Raw genomic sequence first — 22,215 nt, forward strand, 5'->3', positions numbered from 1 at the left:
CAACACGACGGAGCTATCACCAAACAACCGTGGCAAACCTGGTCCACGTCCCATTGCGGAAGAGAAGGTGATGGCCTCTGCGCCTGTGCGAGCGGTTGCGGATCTGCTGCAACGTCCCCGGGCCAAAACGCCCGCCCGCACCCGCACCCGCGATCCGAGGAAGTGGTGTCCGGGTGTTTTGCATGTGCTTCCCGGGCAGGGCAGGAGCGCGCCTTTGGTACAACGGCAGTTAGTGCGATGAGCACAAGGGCGTTCTTCACAGCGTGGTGGGCCACATTGGCTATGGCGGAAGCTCTGTTCTGTGGTGTTGATGTTGGCTCCAGCTCTGTCCGTGTGCAGTTGATTGACTCTGTGGGGAGGAGCCTCTACTCGACGAGCTGTGCCGTTGCGTACCGCGTGTGTGCTTCAGACCCGCGGTTTGTTACGCAGAGCTCTGAAGAGGTTTGGAAGGGCGTGATGCGATGCCTTGACGGCGCCAACATTGTTGATTCGGAAGCGAGTGTGTCGATATGTGTTAGTGCGACGTGCTCGCTGGTTGTGAAGGAGCGTGTGGGTGGGGAGTTGAGGCCGTACTCGTGTGCGAAGGACTCAGCTGACCCGGACCAGGACGTGGTGTTCTGGATGGACACAAGGTCTGAGGCAGAAACGATGGAGATGAACGAGACTCTGAGAGATGATGGCTGTTTGAAGTATCTTGGTGGTGCATTTGCCCAGGAAATGGCGTTGACCAAGGCCAAGTACGTGGTTGACCATATTGCTAAGGATAGACTGGACAGCGTCGTCTTCTTTGATCTACACGATTACCTATCGCTAAAGATCTCTGAGCTGTTCCACTGTGAACCACTGGTGATGGTCCCGGACTGTTCACATGGGACGACACCAAGCGTTGGCCTGGATGGCGAACTGAAGGGCTGGTCCTCTGAGCTTCTGAAGTCCATAGGACTGGGGTGTCTTGCTAGGGATAACTTCAGTCAGATAGGTAAAGTGTTCAAAGTAGACCAGACTTTGGATTATGACTATATCCCCACAGCTGGCACACCAATTGCAAGGAGTTCGACAAAGACCGTGGTGCAAGGCGTGATTGATTCTTATGGAAGCTGGATTGGCTCATGCTGTGGTAATATGAAGAATACATTGACGCTAGTTGCTGGTACATCGACCTGTTTTATGATTTCTCACTCAATGAAGGCCCCTACAGATGGAATATGGGGACCTTTCAGCGTGGTCTTGAAATCGTTATCGGTGTCAACAAGTGGCTTCCCAACCACGGGCAAGCTGATAGAGCATCTCTTTGAAACGCATCCTGCTTATGATGAATTGAAAAAACTGGGCAATCCATTTGACACGTTGGAATCGTTGATATCTACAGAAGAAGACAGGACAGGACAGAGTATTCATTACTCGGCGAAGAATATGTTCCTGTACGGTGAGCTGTCGGGAAACAGAACACCATATGGTGATGCTGCAATGAGAGGTGTGTTCTTTGGCGAATCAACAGACGTGTCTCTCAGAGACATGATGCTCAAATACGTTTGTATACTGGAGTTTCTTGCATTCCAAGTTAAACAGCTCTTAAGTATTACTGGGGAATTTGAGATATCGAGAATCTTGATCTGCGGGAGTCAAGCCAAGAATAAGAGACTTATAGAGCTGCTTGCATTCATAACAGGTCTTCCAATCGACGTTAATGATTCGATTGATCCACATCTATCAGGAACAAGAGGTGCTGCTTACTTGGCCTATTCAGGTGCGAGTGGACTAGATCTCTTAGAGGTGATTAGACGGTTATCTCCTGATGAAGCGAAAAGGTATACAAGTAACACAGCAGACATCAGGCTACGTTCATTACTTGATACAAAGTATGAGATAACTATGGATATAGCAAAACAGCAGATAAGATATAGACAGATGGTTCAATTGGCATGTGCTTCAAACTGAAACTTTGCTAATGTCCACTAGTTCAATACGAGAATTTTGACTTTCGTCTCTTTTCAACTGGAAGAAATGATCGGCATATTTCCCAGCACCCATACTATGGAGAAACTTTTCATCGTGTGTAATGACAATCAATTGGAAGTTCTTCTGGCTTCTTCTCATCTCGATGATACGTCCGAGGGAGTGGGCAAGTGACTCTATATTATCAGAATCCAAATTGGTGGTAGGTTCATCAAGTGCAATGACACCACAGTTTGTTCCAAAGCATTCACTTAAAGCCAGTCTGATTATAATGCATGCTAAAACCTTCTGCCCTGCTGAACAGCGCCCTCTCATATCAAGTTCTGCGTCCTGTTTATACATCACAACACGGTAATTGTAGGATCTGTTAGCTTTACCCGTACTAGGATCACTTTTGATCTTAATGGTGTCCACATCGGTTCCACTATAGGTGGACTTCCAGAGTTCATCAATGATTCTATTAATTTCTTTCATCTTCAAAGAATGGAAACTCATTATAGCACTATCCAGTGCCTTAGCATAAGTATCTAGATCAGCAGAGACAACCGTTCTTGTTTGAAGTTTAGTCCACTCTTGCCTGTAATTCTTTTCAACATCCTTGAATTCGGTATTCAATTCACGCTGTAACTGTTCAATCTGATCATTGATTTGTCTGATTTCACCCTTCTTACCAGCCAGCTCCGCCGTTAAATCTGTATACCTCTGTCTCAGCTTATTGGAACGTTGCTGATACTTCTCCCTTTCTGCTTCAGCATTTTGGAGTTCGAGTTCCCTTATCTCACCAGAGATATCAACCAACTTCTCCTCAAGCTGACGAATCTCGAGGTTCTCGCGGAGATTTCTTTCTTCGCTATTTGTATCGGCAAGTCTCAGCTCTTCGTTACTAATCAGCTGGGTCAAGTTACCCAATTGTAACTCTTTGTCAGCGATGTTGGTCTCAACCTCCCTCACAGACTCACGAATAGCCTCCAATTCCACTTGAACGTGATTGATATATTCATATGCACTCTTATTGAGATGCTCCAGCTTGTTGTAGTACCCTAGTGATTTTTCATATTCAAGATTCAACTCATTGATAACCTCTCTGTGTTTGGAACGAAGAGAATCAAGTTCATCTTGTACGATGGAAGCTTCTTCTTTTAGTTGAATCAATAGGTTATCAGATTTCACAATTGATTGGGAGAGATAGTCCATCTTCTTCTCGAGGTCTTGAACAGATCTAACTAGATTTTTTCTTTCAACAAGGGATCTTTCAAGATTGCTGATGACTAGTCTTTTATCCTTGATGGTTCCTTCTAAAACTGAAAACTCCCTTTGCTTACTTTCCTTTTCTTCTTGCATGAAGGCGACTTCTCTTCTAAGCGATCTGATTTTTGAGGTGAGTTCATGGTGTGACTTTTGTAGGTCATCTAAGCTTTGGAGTGGAGTACCATAGTTCCCAAGTGCTTTTACTTTCATATCAAGCTCTTGTTCTGCAGTCTCAATGTCACTTTTCAACCTGGTGATCTCGTTCACTGGGTTTCTCAACGCTTCCATGCTTGAAATACTAGCTCCAAGTTGATCAGTGGTGATCTTTTGCTGATTATACGAGTCTTCAAGATGATGTAATTTCTCATTTGCGCTATCAAGCTGAGCCTTTATCTCAGCCAAGGATTTCTTGCCTGTATTTATCTTCTCGACATCCGTTGCAACACTTCTGACGGCTTCCAAGTACTGCTTTGCATCCTCGAATTGTTCTCTCAGCTTTGCTTCAAATTCATCACGGGTTTTACGTTTCAGATCCTCTATGAATTCACCAAGAAGACTATTGTCCTTGAACTTTCTCGAGCAGAGATAACAACAGCTTGAGCTTTCCGCAACTTCAAGGGCTTTTTTGTTGAATTCCAAAGTTGTTGTTCCCATTTTCAGATTCTCCAGTGTCAGTTTATAGTCAGCTTCCGCATTCATCACTACTTCATCATATTTGGCGACAGCTTCACCATCATCAAGTTCTGCTTTGAAATGTGCTTCAGAGGAGGCAATCAGCCCTTCGATATCATTCAGACTATCATTTTTGTATTTTATCATGTTCTTCAAGTTGTGAACTTCTTCATGAAGTGCTTTCAAATTTCGATCTTCTTCAATATGAGACATTTTCAACTTTTGCATCTTCCGGTTGAACGACTCTTGTGGTGATGAAATGTCAATATTATGAGCAGCGAAGGGCTCTTTATTTGCATCAAGAAGCTTCTCAAGGGCCTTTTGTTTGAACTTGAGACCATCCGTTATTATAGAGATTTTTGCATGTGAATCAGATTGTTTATGTGCATTGGATATATTACGAGATATCTCTTCAATGTCTGCCTCCATGGTGTTGATTTCTTGATTCTTCAATTTGATGTTTTGGACGGCCTTTTCTAGATACTTATTGTCCGTGAAAGTCTTCAATTTCACAATGAGATCTTCTAAAGAAGACTTTTCATATTCTAAGTCACCCTCATTGGAGTTAAGTTCATTGATCGTGGATTGTATTGACTTTATCTCCATCTGTAAGTTGTTACGATCCGTGACAGAGTATTGTTTATGCTCAGCTTCTTTGACCTGTGAACCTTTGATCTTTGCCAAGCGTGATTCAACAACAGCTAACTCATCAGATGAGGTCTTTTCATATTCTTCAAGAGCCTTCTTCTTCTCCTCAAGAGAAAGTTGTAACGTACGCTGCCACTCTGCGAATCTTGATTCTGAGAGCTCCTCGGCTTGTGGGCCAAAGATTTCTGACACGAGTCCCCTACGCAGATCCATATCTTCTTTCAATTTGGTTTCTTTGGCCCTGAGCTCACCTTCACTTCCAATGAAGCTGTTTTGTTGTTGTCTGAGCACAGTCAACTCCTTTTGAATCGACTTACTTTGGTGTTTATGCACATCCAACTCTTTCGATGACTTATCCAGCATCCTCTGGAAGTTTGCCAGCTTATATTTGATATCATCATTCGAGTCTGGAAGAAGTTCGCATGACCCATGGAGACGTTCTAATTGTGCTTCTATAGAACGTTGATCATGTCGCAAGCTGTCCAGCTTCGAAATGGTTTCTTGAAACTCCTGATTGGACTTGAATAGCACATCAGATTCTCGTTGGACCTCTGCTATATCAGATTCCAGCTTTGAGGTTTCGTTCTCATAGATATCAACAGTGGATTTCTTCTTTTCCAAACGAGATACTGTTCTGTCTGCTCTTTCCTTATCCTGTTTCAAGTGCTTAACAGATTGATCGAGCAACTTGATATCAACAATCATATCTTTCTTTATACTCTTCAAATTGTCAAGTGCTTTGGTGAACTTGAGTGCCTCAAATATCTCATCAAACTTCTTCTTTAAGTTAGCTGGCTCTGACAAGGGCCATAGACTGTCCTCTTGGTGACAGAAAATGACATAGTCAAGAATTGGACGTGGTGTTCCCAGATTCGCTGGAACCAGAGCTTCCAGCTCAGCACACTTGGTACTAATCGTGGTTCTCTCACCCCTGTTCAATTGTAAAAGTTGACCTTCCAACGATTTGAACGTAAGCCCTGTCTTTTTAGCAATCACCTGCATAGCTCTTGTACACACCATTGAGTTCCCCGAGACGCTTTGGAAGGCCAACTTCACCTCTGCTTTCACTTCCTTCTCACCATACATCCCAGGATCATGTACAAAGGCTCCACCTTTACTATTCGGAGGGAACGCACCTGTAGTGGCGTACCGCAAGCATTCGATGATGGTCTTCACGATGTGATCTGTTAGCATGAAACAAGCAACTTCCTATGTCAATAATACCCAGAAGAGACTCACTGTTTTACCTGTACCATTAGGACCGACGATCAGCGTCAATGGCTTACCAAACTCAATGACTTCAGACTCTCTGGAGTCAAACGATCTTACACCGCAGATCGAAAGCTAGTGTGCTATGTTAGACATGGTTGTATCAAGAGAATAGACAGCACCACATACTTTATAGATAGAAGACCTGGGATGCCAGTAGTTAGTATGGAGCTTCCAACGCTGGATCACCTCAACTTACATTGCTTCAACTGGTACATCAACCTGGAACCGCCTGTGTTGATGTTGGGCATCAAAGCAGTGAAGTTGTACTGCTAGGTTATACTGTGGTGTGCGGGTTAATAGGTGTGCGGATGATATTATGTCCGGGTGTCACATCCTCAGTGTGCGCAAACCACATTGACATGGCGGTATGCTGGAAAATTTATACCTCCGAGTCATACAAACTCGTGGTGTTTTTTTTCCAACTCTTCTACTAAACCTGCTGAAGCTGTATGTTGAAGCGCTTAGGCATAAGGACTATGACCACAGTGAATAAGAGTAAGGTTGTGCAGCCGAAGTGGCAGGTACCTGTGCAGAAGCAGGAGAAGCCAGTTCTCAAGCTTTATAACTCGTTGACGAGATCGAAGGAGGAGTTCGTGCCGTTGGACTCTGCTGAGGTGACGTGGTACTCTTGCGGACCGACTGTTTACGACTCGAGTCATATGGGCCATGCCCGTAACTACGTGTCAATTGACATCAACAGAAGAATCCTGCAGAAGTACTTTAGATACAACGTGAAGTTTGTGCAGAACGTTACTGATATTGACGATAAGATCATTATCAGAGCACGCCAGAATTACCTGTTTGAGGAGTTTGCAAAGGATTTGGCAGATGAGAAGACCGTTCCTGCTGGTGTCATCGACAAGGTTGAGCATGGATTCCAAAGCTTTGTTGAAAAGAACCTCCCGGAGGCCCCGGTGAATGCTGCAGAGTTCGACAAGTGGGCATCTGCTGTTAATGTGTCAGAAGAACAAGCAAAGAACCCCAAATTCCAAATGTACTATAACTCTGCTGTTTCCACTCGCTATGCGCTGGAAAACTCAAAGTCAATCACCAAGGAGGAATTCTTACAAGGTGTTAAGGATATCATTTCTCCAGTCCTGGACAAGGAGAAGGGCTCCACAGTGAATGACCCTGAAGTGTTCCGTGCTTTACCTTCCTACTGGGAGCGTAAGTTCAACGAGGACATGGCAGCACTGAACGTGCTACCACCAGATGTCGTGACTAGAGTCTCAGAGTACGTGCCAAACATCATCTCCTTTGTTGAGAAGATCATTTCAAACGGATACGCTTACGCTACTAACGATGGTTCTGTCTATTTCAACACTGTGGCATTTGATCAATCTGATAAGCATGACTACGCTAAATTACAACCATGGAACAAAGGTCAACTTGATCTGATTGCCGATGGCGAAGGTTCTCTAACGACCTCCGATGCTGGGAAAAGATCTCCAAACGATTTTGCCCTTTGGAAGGCATCGAAGCCAGGTGAGCCAGAATGGGATTCTCCTTGGGGAAAAGGCCGTCCAGGATGGCACATTGAATGTTCCGTGATGGCTAGTGATATCCTTGGCCCGCAGATTGATATTCACTCTGGTGGTATTGACTTGGCATTCCCTCATCACGATAACGAGCTGGCACAATCCGAAGCGTGCTTCGATAACCACCAATGGATCAACTACTTCTTACACACAGGTCATCTGCACATTGAAGGTCAAAAGATGTCCAAGAGTTTGAAGAATTTCATCACGATTCAAGAGGCTTTGGAAACGTACAGTGCCAGACAACTCAGACTGGCATTTGCATTTACGCAATGGAACAACCAATTGGACTTCAAGAAGAGTCTACTGCAAGAGGTGAAGGCATTTGAAAGCTCCTTGAGCAAGTTCTTCCAAAACGTTAGAGCATTCAACCACGAATACAACGATAGACTTGCTAAAGGAGACGTGATCTCAAAAGCTATCGGACCTTTAGAAAAACAACTTTTGCAAGATTTGAAAGATGCTAAAGCTAATGTGCACGCTGCATTCTGTGATAACTTGGCCACTCCACAGGCATTGAAACAATTGTCAGATTTGGTCAGTAAGACCAACGCTTACATCACCGCAGCCGACTCTGAATTGAGAATCGATCAAATTAACCAAGTCACCTTCTTTGTCAGTGACATCTTGGATATTCTGGGTCTTCCTGCTCGTCGTGATCAGCTTGGATGGGAAGATGCCTCCACCACAGAGTCCTCAGGCTCCACGGAGGACGTCTTGCTACCAGCTTATAAGCTATTGTCCAAATTCAGAGATACTGTCCGTGCTGCTGCGATTGCAAACAAGGAATCCCGTGACCTTCTTGCTGAATGTGACTCGCTACGTGAAGAGCTACTCCAAAGCGGTGTTTCTCTTGATGACCGTACCGACGGTAAATCAGCCCTCGTGAAGATCCTCACACCAGCGGAGAAGGAGGAGGCCATCAAGCTCCAGCAGGAGAAGAAGCAACGCGAGGAGGAGAAGAAGCAGAAGAAGCTACAGCAGCAGAAGCTCAAGGAAGAACAAGAGAAGCTGAAACTCGCAAAGGCTAAGATCCCACCTTCCGAGCTCTTCAAGACGGAGCAATTCTCCGAATGGGACGAAACCGGTATGCCGCTAAAGGACAAGGACGGGAACGAAGTGAGCAAGAGCATGAAGAAGAAACTCCAGAAGCAATACGACGCTCAGAAGAAGCTCCACGATGAGTATATAGCCTCCAATGCCTAATCCACACCATATCCGGCGCGGTTACCCGGCCTTCATTGCCATTCCCGTCGTAGTCGTAGCCACCTCCGCGAATATTTCCTATTCGGGAACGGGGAGGGCGCTTTCCCCTCTGGGCGAGCTGAAGAACGCAAAGCAAAAGTTTTTGCGGCGTTGTGAAAATTTCCTCTCCTTTCCGCCAACGTGTTGTTGTTCTTCTTCAACACATCAAAACAAAGCAATACTTCAAGGCTCTTTGGTGTAAAAAGAACAGGTTCCCGCCCTTTGTACTATCACGGATCATAAAGCAAGCGAAGAAGGAGAAAATCACCTTTCTGTCTAGTTTATTATCTTGAATTGAAAGCAGTACAGTGTAAACCAAACCATACCATACCATACCATACCGAGCCGAAACAAAGTACACTTGTAACCATTCGTAATCATAAGTGAACGAGCAACGGGATAGAAAAAACACGGTTACTTGAGACCAACTAAGCATCATAACACGTATCGGTAGCACTATGTCAGTCGTCCAAGAGTTTGTAGATGTTTTGGGTGAGTTTAAAGGTTTAAAGTCTGGTATTTCTGGCTCCCGTATTAAGAAGTTGACCCAGTTGGCTGTTGAGAATGCTTCACTGCAGGACCAGCTGGTTGACAAGGTTATCGACAACCTGAAGACGTCGTCGGAGACGCACAAGCTCGGCGCACTGTACGTTGTCGATTCCATCGCCAGGGCCTACCAGGATGTTGCTGCTAAGAACATTGGTGCCAGTGCCGACGCCGCTGCTGGCTTAAAGAACTTGAATGGTAAGATCCAGGATGCCCTAGCCGTCACTCTCGGTGCCTGTCCACAGGACCATAAGGAGAAAGTGGCCAAATTGATAACCATATGGCGTAAAGCTGGTACTTTTGACCAGTCGATATTGGATAGCGTTAAGTCTGAATTCTTCGAAGGATCAACTACCCCAAAGGGTGCCCCACCACCGCTGGCTACGGCTGCTAAATCACAGGCCGAGGCAGCTCCTGTTCTTTCAGCCAATGATTTGTTGAAGAACTTGGCCTCTTTGCAAAATCACAACAATAACCAGAGTGCAATTCCACCACCACCACCACCAGCAGCAGCAGCTCCTTCGTCTTCTGGAGTCGGTTCTGGTGCCCCTTCTGCACTCCCAAACATTCCTGGTCTACCATCAGACCCTAGAGATGCTATTGCTCAGCTTGTATCCACGATGCAAAACAATGGTAACTTGGCTGCGTTTATGCAACAACAGCAACAGCAACAGCAGTTTCAACAGCAACAACCACCGAACCACTCGTATCCACAACAAGGAGGCTCCTTGCCATCCCAATCCGAGTCCTTCGGCGGCTATAGAGGTGGCCAGGATAACGAGCGTGGGTACGAGAGAGACAGACGTGATAACGGTTACAGCCGTCGTCCAAGATCAAGATCTCCACAGAGAAGAAAACCAGCTGCGCCACCAGGCCACGTTATCGGAGAGAAGAATATTCCAGGAACTGCTCACTACAGAGAGAAGAACGTTCAGATGGATCCAAACTTGCCTTACAACTCCATCAAGGTGTTGAGTCGTACGCTGTTCGTTGGTGGTATCCCTTCATACATGAATAGCGAAGAGTTGAAGAGTATCCTGAGACCATACGCTGAGGTGCAAAGTGTTATCATGAACGCTGAGCGTAAGCATGCGTTTGTCAAGACATATTCTCGTAAGGAAGCTGAGAACGTTATCAATAACTTCCACCAGATCACTGCTGCTAATCTAAGAGTTCGTTGGGGTGTCGGCTATGGTCCTCGTGATTGTTGTGACTACATTCATGGTGTCAGTATTATCCCAATCGACAGATTGACCGACGCTGACAAGCGTTGGGTCAACAGTGCCGAATGGGGTGGTGCTGGAATGGACAGACCTCTTGTTCCAAACATGGTGATGGAGGAGCCTGATATCGAAATCGGTGAAGGTGTGTCTTCCAAGGCCATTTCTAAGAAGATGCCAACGGATGGCTCCAGAAATGGACCAAGATCAAACAGACCTGGTGAGCAGGACCAGAGCTACTCCACAAGCCAGACAGGATTGCCTTCGTTCATGCAGAACAACAACACCAGAGATAACCCATTGGCAAACTTGTTTGGAGGTAATGGCTCATTCGCACAGGGCCAAACCGCAACTTCAACACCACCTCCGCCTCCGGGCCAAGCTCCACCAGCAGCTGGTGGTGATGCTAACGCACAACTCGCCAACTTGATGGCAATGCTTCAGAAACAGCAGGGTAAATAGTCATTGTATAGTACCGAAAAGAGAGTTAATGGATTGATTAAGACATATTGGTTTCCGCTATTTATTATTACGTAAGCAGCAGGAAGTATGGGGAAATCTTTTGATGCGATATGTGATTATGTAATGGCTGACTAAGCACCCAACCCGCCGTGGGTTTTAAAACTTTTCATATTTTTTTCCGCTGACGTCGAGAATCACCAAACTTGAAAGAGGCGGATTACCAGCTTTGAAGGTGTTGGAAAGAAGGAAACGACATTTACAGAGATGTATCAACGTATGTGTGTTGCACTGATGCCGTGTCCTCGCGTCGCGATGCCTTTACTAACGTGAATTCTGTGATAGCGTTGAAGAGATGCTTAGCTACTGTTGCGTCCCCATCAGCAGAAGGAAGTGCAGTGAATGCCATTAAGGCTGCTCTATTACTGACGCGTCAGCCAATTGTGACGCCAGATCTCACAGAGCTGGAGAAAGCGTACTTCAACTACCAGGAGGAATTGGAACGTCGTCTCATGTGGACTTTCCCTCACTATTACTACTTCAAGAAGGGGTCCCTTTCAGAGCGTCGTTTCATCAAAGCTCAAAAGGGTCCGGTTTCTAACCAGCCAAACATCTTGTTCGAGAAGGGAGAGCCGGACGTTGTACACAACAGAGAGAGAAGACTGAAGCAGGAGGTGAGAATCCCAAAGGAGGAATACGAGGAGTCAAGTATGTCTGATATCTCCAGACCTGTTGTGCCAAACTCCAGAATCACAGACGCTGATCGCGCAAACGATATCACTTCTTTGGAGAGAGCTTTACCAAGAACGCTACATCTATTGGTCAATGAGAACAACAAGGGATGGAAACTCCCATCCTTTGCCCTTGCACAAGGCACAACGCTTCACAGAGCTGCGGAGTCTGGACTTAGAGAGCTTGGTGGTGACGATATTCATACATGGACCGTGGCACGCTCTCCAGCTGCAGTGCTAAAGTATGAACATGGTAAATTAGTTGCACCGGATGCCAATTCTGACAAGCTGGAGAGAGAATTCATCATAAAATCACACATCCTTGCTGGTGCATTCAAACCACAGAACTTGGAGTACGCATGGCTGACCAAGGAGGAAGTTGAAGAGAGAGTCAGCAAGGACTATTTTGAGGCTACAGAGTTCTTGTTCTCTCGTGTTTGAAGGGGGACAAGTCATTTGTATCATTACATAGAACGGAACAGAATTACATGTAAATATCCATCTGAGTATTCGTCGGAGAAGAAGAATCACCGCTGATGATGTAGTTTATCATCAGAGGGGTCTTATTCTGTAGCACACCATGATGTTACCATCAGGGTTAGAAAACAGGTGAGTTGTCTGATGCTTTGGGTTTGGACAGAATTGGAAAGTTGAAGGCAATGACGTTCCAGCCTTAGATCTCGTGGCTTGAGTCTCTTCATTCCAGGTCCTTGTGTTGAATAGCCTCGTGGGCTGCTCTTCACCGTCGTACACTATCGCTATGAGCGTTGAGTTGAAAGTGACGTCAATTGCAGCTATTGGCTCATCAACATCTCCAAAGGTCTTCACTGCGACCAATGATTCCAGAGACCACACAGATGCCAAACCTTCATTTGCACCTACGTAGAGATATTGGCCCCTTGGATCAACTCTCAGCGTCCTGATAGCGGCGTTGTGGCCTTCAAGCACATGTACCAGCTCGAATTGACCACCTTGGTTATAGTATAAGTTGATTTGCCCATTAGCCAATCCAACAAATATGAAGTCAGATGTGTTACTCCAGCACAGCGAGTGAGGTACTGACTTCACCTTGATGTTCTGAATCACGCTGGCTGCACTTGGATCGACGATGATGAGGGAGTTCACCACAGATGTACAGGCAATGAGCTTTGCATCTGGGGAGTAACCCACATGGTTCAGTTTATGGTGCTCAACAGCGTATGTATTTGACACGGTACCAGTGACGGAGTTCCAAATCTTGAGATGCTGATCATTCGCAACAGTCGCCAATGACGTTTCGCTTCCCGGTTTCCACGACATTGAGCATATGCCCTTTCCATGGGGCTGGTTAACAACCAGTGGAATGGTGTTTGCTGGCTCACCAGCAGATCTCATACCCCATATACGCAGCGATTCGTTATCAGCAGCTGCTATTCTTGTACCCAGGTAGTTCCAAGAGGCACAGATTACCTCCCTTCTCTGTCTTGACCTTTCATACGCCAGTTTGACAGTGACAAAGTCCTTGAAGGGGCCCGTCTGGGTGTCTTCTTCCTGAGTTCTGAGCTTGTCCCTTTCCCTGTCACGGTCCCTGTCACGGTCTCTGTCACGGTCTCTGTCACGGGCTCTCTCTCTGTCCCTGTCCCTGTCCCTGTCCCTGTCTCTGTCCCTGGTTCTGTCCCTGTCTCGGTCATTACGGCGTGCTCTGTCCCTTCCAGCGTCCCGTCCAGCGTCCCGTCCAGAATCCCGTCCAGCGTCCCTATAGCCCCTGCCAGAATCTCTCATCGCTTGAGGTGTCACACAGTGCTCTGGTTCTAAACCGTGGAGAATTGCGTCCGGAGGAAGTGGGCTCAGTTTTCCTCAACGCGATGCCTTTGTTGTTTTGTTTTGTTTTCTGACCTTACACCAGTGACGACACAAAAACAATTTCAATGTTGAGGTTGAAGCGATTGAAGTAAACAAAGCAGTTGCTACGACAATATAACGAAAGTGGTTAGATAGGAAGAAGAAGAAGAAGAAGAAGAAGAAGAAGAAGAAGAAGAAGAAGAAGAAGAAGAAGAAGACTTAGACGAAGAGCATACGTATGGGTACGGAGTCGGGCAATTTCTACAGGAGCAGGCCGTCGTCGCTGTCGTCAATGAAGAACTCAGGGCCTCCCATACCAAGCGGAGGCTCACGAGGCTCGCTCACGAAGGAATTTCCATCATTGAATAGGAATTCCAGTGGGAGAAGCTGGAGTAGCACTGAAGGCTCTGTGATTTCAAGTCCTAATGATGAGTTTGAGAGAGATACATGGGATGCTCCTTCTGCGAAGGTTTCCACTACACGACGTGTAGTGGTTAGGAAAGTTAGTAGTGGACCTGACCCTGCTAATCTTCTTGGAGATCACAAAGGATCTACAACCATGTTGACAAAGTCAAGCAACAAGAGGCCGATGTGTGGTGATGCTCCTGAGAGCGACGGGCTCAGGAAGGCTGGCTGTGCTGATTTTAAAAGACGGGTTATAGGCTCTTCTGGTTTGAGTTCAAACATTGGTTCAGCCCAGAAGAGAAAAGGCGAAGAGCCCAACCGAGGACAGAAGTCTAAAGCACTTGAGAGCTTGCGACTAGAAAGGAAACACAGAACTGCTATTTCAGGCGAGCGCAAAGGTCAAAATGGATCAGATATTCTCTCGACGCTGAGAGTTACACGAAGCAAGAGTAGGAGCTCAAGTGACCTGAAAGCCAGCGAACACGATTCCGTGCTCGATGATGATGAACTGCAATTGTTCAATACTAGTGAGTGCAATGACTCTGACGAACTGCTAAGCTCTCAGAGCCGGAAGTTCACTGTTGAAGACCTAAATACAGAAGAGAAGATGATCTTTGAAAAGGCTCAAAAGTTAAGGAAACAGGAAAGATCTTTACAAAGGAAAGCAGAGCAGATGGCAGATTTCCATTCACAGCTTCTTTCCACCAAGGTGTGGAAACCTCGCGGTGATGATGGTCAAGATGAGAACTTGAGCGACGAACACATATCCGGCTTCAATAAGAGCGCCGATCTCGATGAGGCGTTGAAACTTGACAATGCTGATGATTCCATCGAGGTATTTGACGAGTCGGTGAACCTTCACAAGAAGCGGAGAACCGTCAGTGAGAAGTATGGCAACAAGACATACCAAGGTTCGTTGACGTCGCTCGAACTGAACGCAAAGGCGGAGGCCCATATCTCTTGTGTTGAGTCCATCCTTAATGGATCCATTCAGTCCGTCTACTATGCACAAGCTTCCACCATCGCCAAAGAGTCCAATACCGCAATGCCATCTGTGGAGGAGTTCAGGAGGATCAGCTTTGACGAGTTCACTATTGGGTTCTATGGAATTCAGAGACAAACGTTCATCGCTAAGATCATAGCAAGGCAATTCAAGGATCCGTTGACAAGGGCTATGCGCACAAACAAGACTGCTATCTGGTGGGGCAGGGACAACTTTGTGCTATACGTATTGGCTGCCGAGGTTGGTGCTCGAATAGCTGCTGAAGAATTGCACATAGATTTGGATGATGTGTACGACTTGTTCCTCAGCACTGTTGATTACGGCAAATACATCACAGACCTCGATCCGATAGAGTAAATACGGGCTGCTGTCTTCAAATACATCGAGCTCAGATACTCTCAGCACTCGATCGGCACGGCAATATCGCTCGAATCCCTCATCATCGTTGTATAGCTTATACACCATCGTCGCTATACGTTCTGAGCCATCCGGACACCGCTTACGTAAGCACTGCGGGAACCCTAAGTTTTTCTGCCATTTTTCTGTTTTCGTTTTTCGTCTTGTTGTTTTTCATCACGAATTTATACTGCTATCACCATAGCAATAAACATCAATCGCATACAAAAACACACACACACATGAAATTAACGTTTAAGTCTTGAAAACATAGCGCCGGAGTTGAAAAAAAGGCGAAAAAAGGCGTACACAAAAGTGCGCTGTGCGTTGTAGCGCCAAAAAGACGAAAATTGGACAAAAATTTTTTTGTCTCGTCTCATCTTCGTTCATCTTGAAATCATCGAATATTTATTTCGTTTCATTCCATCAAAACCCCCCTCTCGGTGTTGAGTTGAAGAAGATTGTTGAAGACTGAAGTGAAGACGTGGAGAAATGGCTGCTGTATTCCCAAGAACCTGTTACAAATGTGGTGAACTCGGCCACGTTGCTGAGGCTTGTACCCAGGAGGAGCGTTTATGCTACAACTGTCACCAGCCGGGACACGAGTCCACTGCTTGTCCTGAGCCAAAGCAAAACACTCAAAAGCAGTGTTACAACTGCGGTGGTGTTGGTCACGTCCAGAGCGACTGTACTGAACAAAGCCAAGGTGCTCGTTGTTACAACTGCTCCGAGTTTGGTCACATTTCCAGAAACTGTCCACAACCTCACCAGGGCAACTCCAGACCTCAGAAGTCGTTTGGCTCCAGAAACACCAAGACCACCTGCTACAAGTGTGGTGGGCCAAACCACTTTGCCCGTGACTGTCAGGCTGGTGTGACCAAGTGTTACGCCTGTGGTAAGATTGGTCACATCTCCAAGGACTGTACCTCTTCTGCTGGTGGTGACAACGCTGCTGCTGCTCCAAAGACTTGTTACAACTGTGGTGGTGTTGGCCACATCTCTAAGGAATGTACAGCCAAGCCTGAGGAGAAGGCTTAGATGCCATGAACTGTGAAGAGTTATGTCTTTGCTGTGTGTCTTCCCCTGGCCATGTCAAGATTGTATTGAAGAAGAGTGTGTGTTGAAGGAAGGTGCTTCTGGAGCTTGAAGTTGAAAGTTGAAAGGTTCTATTGACGAGAATCATTTTATTCTTTATGAGATTTTACTACCGAGTATATATTCTAGTTCATATATACCTTCTGTTCTTTGTACTTAATTATATTTTACTTTTCCGGATTGGTTTATGAAGCATTTGACGTAGATTGATATCGTAATGTATATGGGATCTTATGCTGCCACGGTCCTATATCATACAATGTCCCTGTACAGGGCATCTCCAATCAGTAGCACCTTCTTCATCTCTTCAACGTCATGGACACGAACAATGTCGGACTGATAGCCAATACATGACATGATGACAGCACCTGTGGTGAGCACTCTTTCAGCAGGGATCTTCTCATTGGTGAGAGTGCCAATAAACTTCTTTCTCGACGGTCCAACCAAGATTGGTAACCCATCCAGACTGTTGTAACGTTTAGTGGACTCGTTATAATTCGAATAGGACTTGATCAAAGGCGTACCTCTGATCAATGCGAGATTCTGTTTGAGGTCTTTAGCAAATCCTATACCGGGGTCGGTGATGATCTGCCATCTCTTAACGCCTCGGTCTATGGCTTTCTCATACTGGACGCAAAGCTCCCTGGCCACTGCCTTTAACAGGATATCCTCGTCATGGTTGTAGTTTGATTGACAACGGGTGTACTCAACCAAGTCAGGATCATCATTCGCAGTGTATTGGTTCAACTTTGACATGGTATCTGGTGTCCCCCTTGTATGACTGAGGATGTATGGAACTCCAGTTTCAGCAATAACGTCAAACATCTTCTCGTCGTACAATCCACCACTAATATCGTTAATGATATCAGCACCAGCCTCTATAGAATCTGATGCCACACTGGCTCGATACGTATCAATGCTGATGATGACGTTTTTCAAGTCCTCGTCAGGATGTGATCTAATGGCCTTGACAATTGGAACAACACGTTCCCATTCTTCCTCTGCAGATGGTGCAATGGACCCAGGTCTGGTAGAGACTCCTCCAATATCGATGATATCTACGCCTGATTTCACCATTTGAAGGGCATTCTCAAGAGCAATGTCCAATTCGGCATTCACCCCACCGTCACTGAAAGAGTCTGGTGTTGTGTTTAGGATACCCATCAGATAGGTACGGTGTGATTGTCCTAACAGATCAAAGGTTAGCTGACGTGGAGTTGGTCGAGTGAAGTACTTATTCTGTAATGGTACATGCACAGATAACTCATTCGACTTCTGCTTTGTTTGATCAACTTTTGAAGCATAGAGCTGTTTCAAATGGTTGTGGTAAGGCTCTGCGGTGACTGGATGGATCTGCTCTGGTGGAATAAGTTCACACAATGGTTGCAACACAAATGTTCTTTCAATCATTCTCATATGTGGAATGACCAAGTCAGGCTCGTTCAACACGAGATCATCGTACAACAGAATGTCTAGGTCGATAGATCTCGGGCCGTTATCTTTGAGTTTGGTACGTCCAAGCGTTTCATATTCAATGCTTTTCAAATGCTTGAGTAACATGTGTGGAGATGATGTTGTAGAAATCTTCAAAACACCGTTGATGAACTTTGGTTGGTCTAAGAAGTACATTGGTTCAGATTCGTATAGCGACGACGTTGCCAACACATCTGTACCTTCAATGGAGTTCAAGGCAACGATGGCTTCGTTGATATTCTGTAATTGATTGCCCACATTGGAACCAAAGGCAATATATGCGGTGTGTTGGCTCTCAGTATCAGTGTCTATGACAGTGCTTTGCGTTGGCAAGTTGAAGGAGTTTTCATAGTCCAATGGTTTAGCAAGTTCCTTCACGTCAATCTTTGGAACTCCTTCAAAGTCCTTTGGTGTTCTGGTGACCTGAACACCAACACCATTGGCAAAGGTGATTGCATTGGGCTTCTCCACTCTTGTGACAACCTGTAAGATGTGTTCAAATTGTAACACAACATGTGAGACACATTCCACGAGAGCTTCAACGGTCTTGAAGTTCGAATTCTCCACATATAGGGCAACGTCCTCGATGATCCTGTAGACATCGACATCTGAATGCGATATGGAGATGTCCAAGTCCAAGGAAACGTATTGCTTTTGGAGTCTTTCAAAAGTGAACACTCCTATGATTGTTGGCACAGTGAGCGATTTGATAGCGATGAGATCGTTTGTAGTGCTTGGCCTCTGGATAACACCATTGGACTTTACTCTTGAGACGATTGCCTGTATTTCTTTGGCTTTAATCTCGGTCTTCTTACCACTGATGACGACTTTGGATTCATTCCCTCCACCTCTCTTCTCATCGAGCACCACCTCTGACACTCTGTTGGCAACGTTTATGAACGACTTGAAGTTTGTGCCTCTGTTCTTCTCAAAGAACTCCAGCACGTTTCTGGATATCACTGCATAGTTCAGAGAGTGTTTCAAATCATCCGACACACTCGAGGCCTTGAAATCGGTTTGCAGGCTAATAGAAACTTCCAGAGGCTGAATCGTCGGCCTCTTCCAGTAGTCCCTACCTGTGATGCCTTGCACCTGTAGCTTGTCTATGAGAACCAGATCCTTGGAGCTCATGAATCTATACTCACGTGCTTGTTAGTCTCTCGTTTCATTCGAACTGACGATATCGAGTTCATGATACAATACCTTTTCAATGCTGTTGTACGCTTGGTTGAAGTCAGGAGGGAGACTGACTTGTTTCTTATCAGAGAAAACACTTTGAAAGAGAGCTGTTCTTGCTTTGACGACAAACGAGACAAACAATTGGCCGAATGAACCTCACAAACCGGCTAAAACTTCAATGAGAACTCATTGAGTTTTTTTTTTTATTTTGCGTATGGCTTTGAAGTGCTCATCGCCTGTTTCGCAAATTGGCGAAGAACAAAGCGAAAAAAAAAGAGAGAACACAGTTTAAGGTTCCAATAGGGAAATATTCGCGGGGAGAATATGGTGTGTGGGTGTTTGGGTGCTTGGATGTTGTGATGTCCAGGTGTATGGATGTCCGGGTGTTTACATACCGAGAAATTATGGCTCCATCTCTCGCTCTTCCGAGGAGTTGATGTATGCTCATCGTTCCCCATTGCCCAATTAACGCTCGGAAACATGTCTATGATCTTTAGAAGAGCACTGGCAAGCGTCAGCACCAAGAGTGTTGAGCCAAAAGTCGTTGATGTACTGATTGTCGGTGGTGGGCCTGCTGGTCTGACGCTGTCAGCTGCCCTGAAGAACTCGAGAATCACCAGGGATTTGAACATCCAGCTCGTTGAAGGATTCAAACTGGATGGCGTCAAGAGCTTCTATGAGGAAACACCAGAGCTGCTGACCAATAGGGTGAGCTCGTTGACACCACAGTCCGTGGAGTTCCTCCAAAGAATTGGTGCTTGGAAGTTCATCAGACAGGAAAGGGTACAACCTTATGACGGGATGGTTGTCACTGAAGGGCTCAGCGACGCCAGATTGAGCTTTGACCATCCTGAAATTGCCACGATGTGTGAGAACGTCAACTTGCAATCATCGCTATACCAGAGAATCAAGGAGTTGGAGTCGCAAACCGCAGAGGGTGAAGCGTTTGGCCTCGACATTAAGGACGATACAAAGGTCACGTCAATCACCAAAGATGAATCCAACGATTGGCCAATAGTACACTTGTCCAATGGAGAATCCATCAAGACACGCTTACTCGTTGGAGCTGACGGGTTCAACTCCCCTGTGCGTAAGTTTTCAGGGATCGAATCAAGAGGCTGGTTCTACAACAGATTCGGAACCGTCGCCACGGTCAAGCTGGAGTACGCACCATTTGTATCATGTGCATGGCAGAGATTCTTGCCTACTGGTCCAATTGCTCTGCTGCCAATGCCGGATGACAACGCAACCATGGTTTGGTCTACGACTCCAGAGCTTTCGGAGCTGTTGACCAAAGTTGAGCCAGAACTGTTTGTTAGTCTTGCCAATGCTGCCTTCCTGTTGAACAACGTTGACATGGAGTACTACTACCAATGCCTAAGAAAGGACGAGACAGAAGGCCTCGTTGACGACATCCAGTGGAGAATTGACCACATGACGCAGAAATTCACAGAGGAAGAGCTTGATGAGAAGTTCCCCGTGAAGATCATCTCAGTACAGGACAAGTCCAGGGCTCGCTTCCCATTGAGACTCTCACACGCAGACACCTACGTCGCTGACAGAATCGCACTCGTAGGAGATGCTGCTCACACTACACATCCACTGGCTGGTCAAGGCCTCAACATGGGACAAGGCGACGTCCAAGCCCTGGTGAATGCCCTGGAACAGGGCATCACCAGAGGGCTCGACATCGGCAATCTGCTGGTACTGGAGCCATTCTGGGCCGATAGATACCCGGAGAACAACCTGCTGTTAGGCGTTGTCGATAAACTGCACAAGCTGTACGCATGTACCAGCGAGCCAATCGTGGCATTGAGAAGCTTTGGCTTAAATGCAGTCAACCAGTTAACACTGTTGAAGGACTTCATGATTGGCCACGTCTCTGGTAAATAAAACCACGTATATAAAGACGACACACTTGTAAATTGGCTAGGATGAGCTCTGTAGTGCAGAGGTAGTGCCCGGTACATTCTACACGGTTCAAATGGAGGGCTTCGCATCATCAACATCAACATCAACATCAACATCAACATCAACATCAACATCAACATCAACATCAACATCAACATCATCACGTGCCTTGCTCCTAGTAGGACATATATATACGGAGCCTGTGAGATGAGCATTCTACTCCAGACGTCAATTGGTTCGTATACATCGTTGTGGGCGATTGGCTGACACATACTAACGTACCACGTTTGTAGGCAACTTGGTGATTGACCTGTATACCAAGGATTCCCCTGTGGAGTGCACGAACTTCATCAAACTGTGCAAGTTGAAGTACTACACGTTTGCACCTTTCTATTACGTCAAGAGGGATCTGCTTGGGGAGTTTGGCGACCCCTTGTATCCCCTGTCGAAGCAAGGTCGAAGCGTTTGGAGCGTTGTTGATGCTGATATGCCTGCGCAGTTCAAACTGCACCGGAATGGGAAAAGGCCAATTCATAAGGGTGATGTCTCCTTCAGGGTGACGAGCCAGGTATCCAACGAGCAGTTTGGCACGTCTATCGTATCGATTACGCTTGGAGATTTAGACCCACGCAAGGGAACACTACCGGGCGTTGTCTTTGGTAAAGTTGTTGAAGGACTGGACATTTTGGACAAGCTGAACAAAGCCATTGTGGATGGTGAGTTTCGTCCACTACAGGACATTAGAATACACCGTACGTATGTCCTGGATGATCCGTTTGAGGATATCAGTGGGATGAGTGGAGATGTGCCTCCAACTCCTGAGCCATCAGAGGAACAGATCTCCACCATCAGATTGGACGATGTTGAGCAAGTTAAGCTTGAAGACGAGGCTCACGAAATGACACAGGAGGAGATCAGAGAGAGGAAGCAGCGAGAGGCACTGTCCAAGGCTCTCACGCTGGAGATCATTGGTGATCTGCCGTCTGCTGAGGCCAAGCCGATGGAGAACGTGCTCTTTGTATGTAAACTGAACAGGCTCACGAGGGACGAGGATTTGGAGACGATATTCGCAAGGTTTGGGGCCATAACATCGTGTGAAGTGATCAGGGACAAGTCTACTGGGGAGTCGTTACAGTATGCCTTTATAGAATACGAGGACAAGAGGAGCTGCGAAGCTGCGTACTTCAAGATGGACGGGGCGTTGATTGATGATCGAAGAATCCATGTTGATTTCAGTCAGAGTGTGTCGAAATTGGCCAGTGTATGGCAGAAGCAGAGGGTGTTGAGACGTTAGGAGAGGTTGTAAACAGAGCTCATTGTCGTTATAAAAGAGGCTACAAAGAGGCTAATTATCACAGAAAAGCAGTCTACGAACAGCTCGTGATCGTAGAAGAGGC

General features: G+C 46.1%; 10 protein-coding genes across 10 annotated transcripts; 7 read left to right on the forward strand and 3 right to left on the reverse strand.

Moving 5' to 3' along the window:
- Positions 1-273: 273 nt before the first annotated feature.
- MPA43 (Mpa43p) lies at positions 274-1,938 on the forward strand (the record flags this gene model as incomplete). The annotated part of the gene is made up of 2 exons (XM_020213311.1): positions 274-984; positions 1,063-1,938. The coding sequence occupies exons 1-2, from the start codon at positions 283-285 to the stop codon at positions 1,936-1,938; spliced, it is 1,578 nt and encodes a 525-aa protein (XP_020071307.1). The 5' UTR covers positions 274-282.
- RAD50 (MRX complex DNA-binding subunit) lies at positions 1,614-5,825 on the reverse strand. Its single transcript, XM_020214709.1, has one exon. The coding sequence runs from the start codon at positions 5,716-5,718 to the stop codon at positions 1,930-1,932; it is 3,789 nt and encodes a 1,262-aa protein (XP_020071308.1). The 5' UTR covers positions 5,719-5,825; the 3' UTR covers positions 1,614-1,929.
- A 424-nt stretch (positions 5,826-6,249) lies between these two features.
- On the forward strand, positions 6,250-8,978 carry CRS1 (cysteine--tRNA ligase). The gene is given in 2 exon segments (XM_020214710.1): positions 6,250-8,899; positions 8,910-8,978. The coding sequence occupies 1 exon segment, from the start codon at positions 6,273-6,275 to the stop codon at positions 8,538-8,540; it is 2,268 nt and encodes a 755-aa protein (XP_020071309.1). The 5' UTR covers positions 6,250-6,272; the 3' UTR covers positions 8,541-8,899; positions 8,910-8,978.
- A 59-nt stretch (positions 8,979-9,037) lies between these two features.
- On the forward strand, positions 9,038-10,807 carry NRD1 (Nrd1 complex RNA-binding subunit; the record flags this gene model as incomplete). The annotated part of the gene is made up of 1 exon (XM_020212600.1): positions 9,038-10,807. One exon carries the CDS (start codon positions 9,038-9,040, stop codon positions 10,805-10,807), a length of 1,770 nt encoding a protein of 589 aa, XP_020071310.1.
- A 264-nt stretch (positions 10,808-11,071) lies between these two features.
- On the forward strand, positions 11,072-11,976 carry MRPL17 (mitochondrial 54S ribosomal protein mL46; the record flags this gene model as incomplete). The annotated part of the gene is made up of 2 exons (XM_020213633.1): positions 11,072-11,081; positions 11,150-11,976. The coding sequence occupies 2 exons, from the start codon at positions 11,072-11,074 to the stop codon at positions 11,974-11,976; spliced, it is 837 nt and encodes a 278-aa protein (XP_020071311.1).
- Positions 11,977-12,031: 55 nt separating this feature from the next.
- CYBJADRAFT_71675 (WD40 repeat domain-containing protein) lies at positions 12,032-13,390 on the reverse strand. The gene has a single exon (XM_020217888.1). The coding sequence runs from the start codon at positions 13,294-13,296 to the stop codon at positions 12,088-12,090; it is 1,209 nt and encodes a 402-aa protein (XP_020071312.1). The 5' UTR covers positions 13,297-13,390; the 3' UTR covers positions 12,032-12,087.
- Positions 13,391-14,710: 1,320 nt separating this feature from the next.
- Positions 14,711-15,220, forward strand: RTC4 (Rtc4p). The gene has a single exon (XM_020214711.1). The coding sequence runs from the start codon at positions 14,807-14,809 to the stop codon at positions 15,119-15,121; it is 315 nt and encodes a 104-aa protein (XP_020071313.1). The 5' UTR covers positions 14,711-14,806; the 3' UTR covers positions 15,122-15,220.
- Positions 15,221-16,352: 1,132 nt separating this feature from the next.
- FOL1 (trifunctional dihydropteroate synthetase/dihydrohydroxymethylpterin pyrophosphokinase/dihydroneopterin aldolase FOL1) lies at positions 16,353-19,117 on the reverse strand. The gene is made up of 2 exons (XM_020217889.1): positions 18,932-19,117; positions 16,353-18,863 (listed from the first exon to the last, which is right to left on the reverse strand). The coding sequence occupies exon 2, from the start codon at positions 18,857-18,859 to the stop codon at positions 16,508-16,510; it is 2,352 nt and encodes a 783-aa protein (XP_020071314.1). The 5' UTR covers positions 18,860-18,863; positions 18,932-19,117; the 3' UTR covers positions 16,353-16,507.
- A 249-nt stretch (positions 19,118-19,366) lies between these two features.
- Positions 19,367-20,842, forward strand: COQ6 (putative N,N-dimethylaniline monooxygenase COQ6). The gene has a single exon (XM_020214712.1). The coding sequence runs from the start codon at positions 19,388-19,390 to the stop codon at positions 20,798-20,800; it is 1,413 nt and encodes a 470-aa protein (XP_020071315.1). The 5' UTR covers positions 19,367-19,387; the 3' UTR covers positions 20,801-20,842.
- Positions 20,843-20,958: 116 nt separating this feature from the next.
- On the forward strand, positions 20,959-22,215 carry CYBJADRAFT_166975 (PPIL4 family peptidylprolyl isomerase). The gene is made up of 2 exons (XM_020214713.1): positions 20,959-21,053; positions 21,112-22,215. The coding sequence occupies exons 1-2, from the start codon at positions 21,026-21,028 to the stop codon at positions 22,110-22,112; spliced, it is 1,029 nt and encodes a 342-aa protein (XP_020071316.1). The 5' UTR covers positions 20,959-21,025; the 3' UTR covers positions 22,113-22,215.

This window comes from Cyberlindnera jadinii (assembly GCF_001661405.1).
Source record: "Cyberlindnera jadinii NRRL Y-1542 unplaced genomic scaffold CYBJAscaffold_4, whole genome shotgun sequence".
NCBI classification, from domain to species: Eukaryota; Fungi; Ascomycota; class Saccharomycetes; order Phaffomycetales; family Wickerhamomycetaceae; genus Williopsis; species Williopsis jadinii.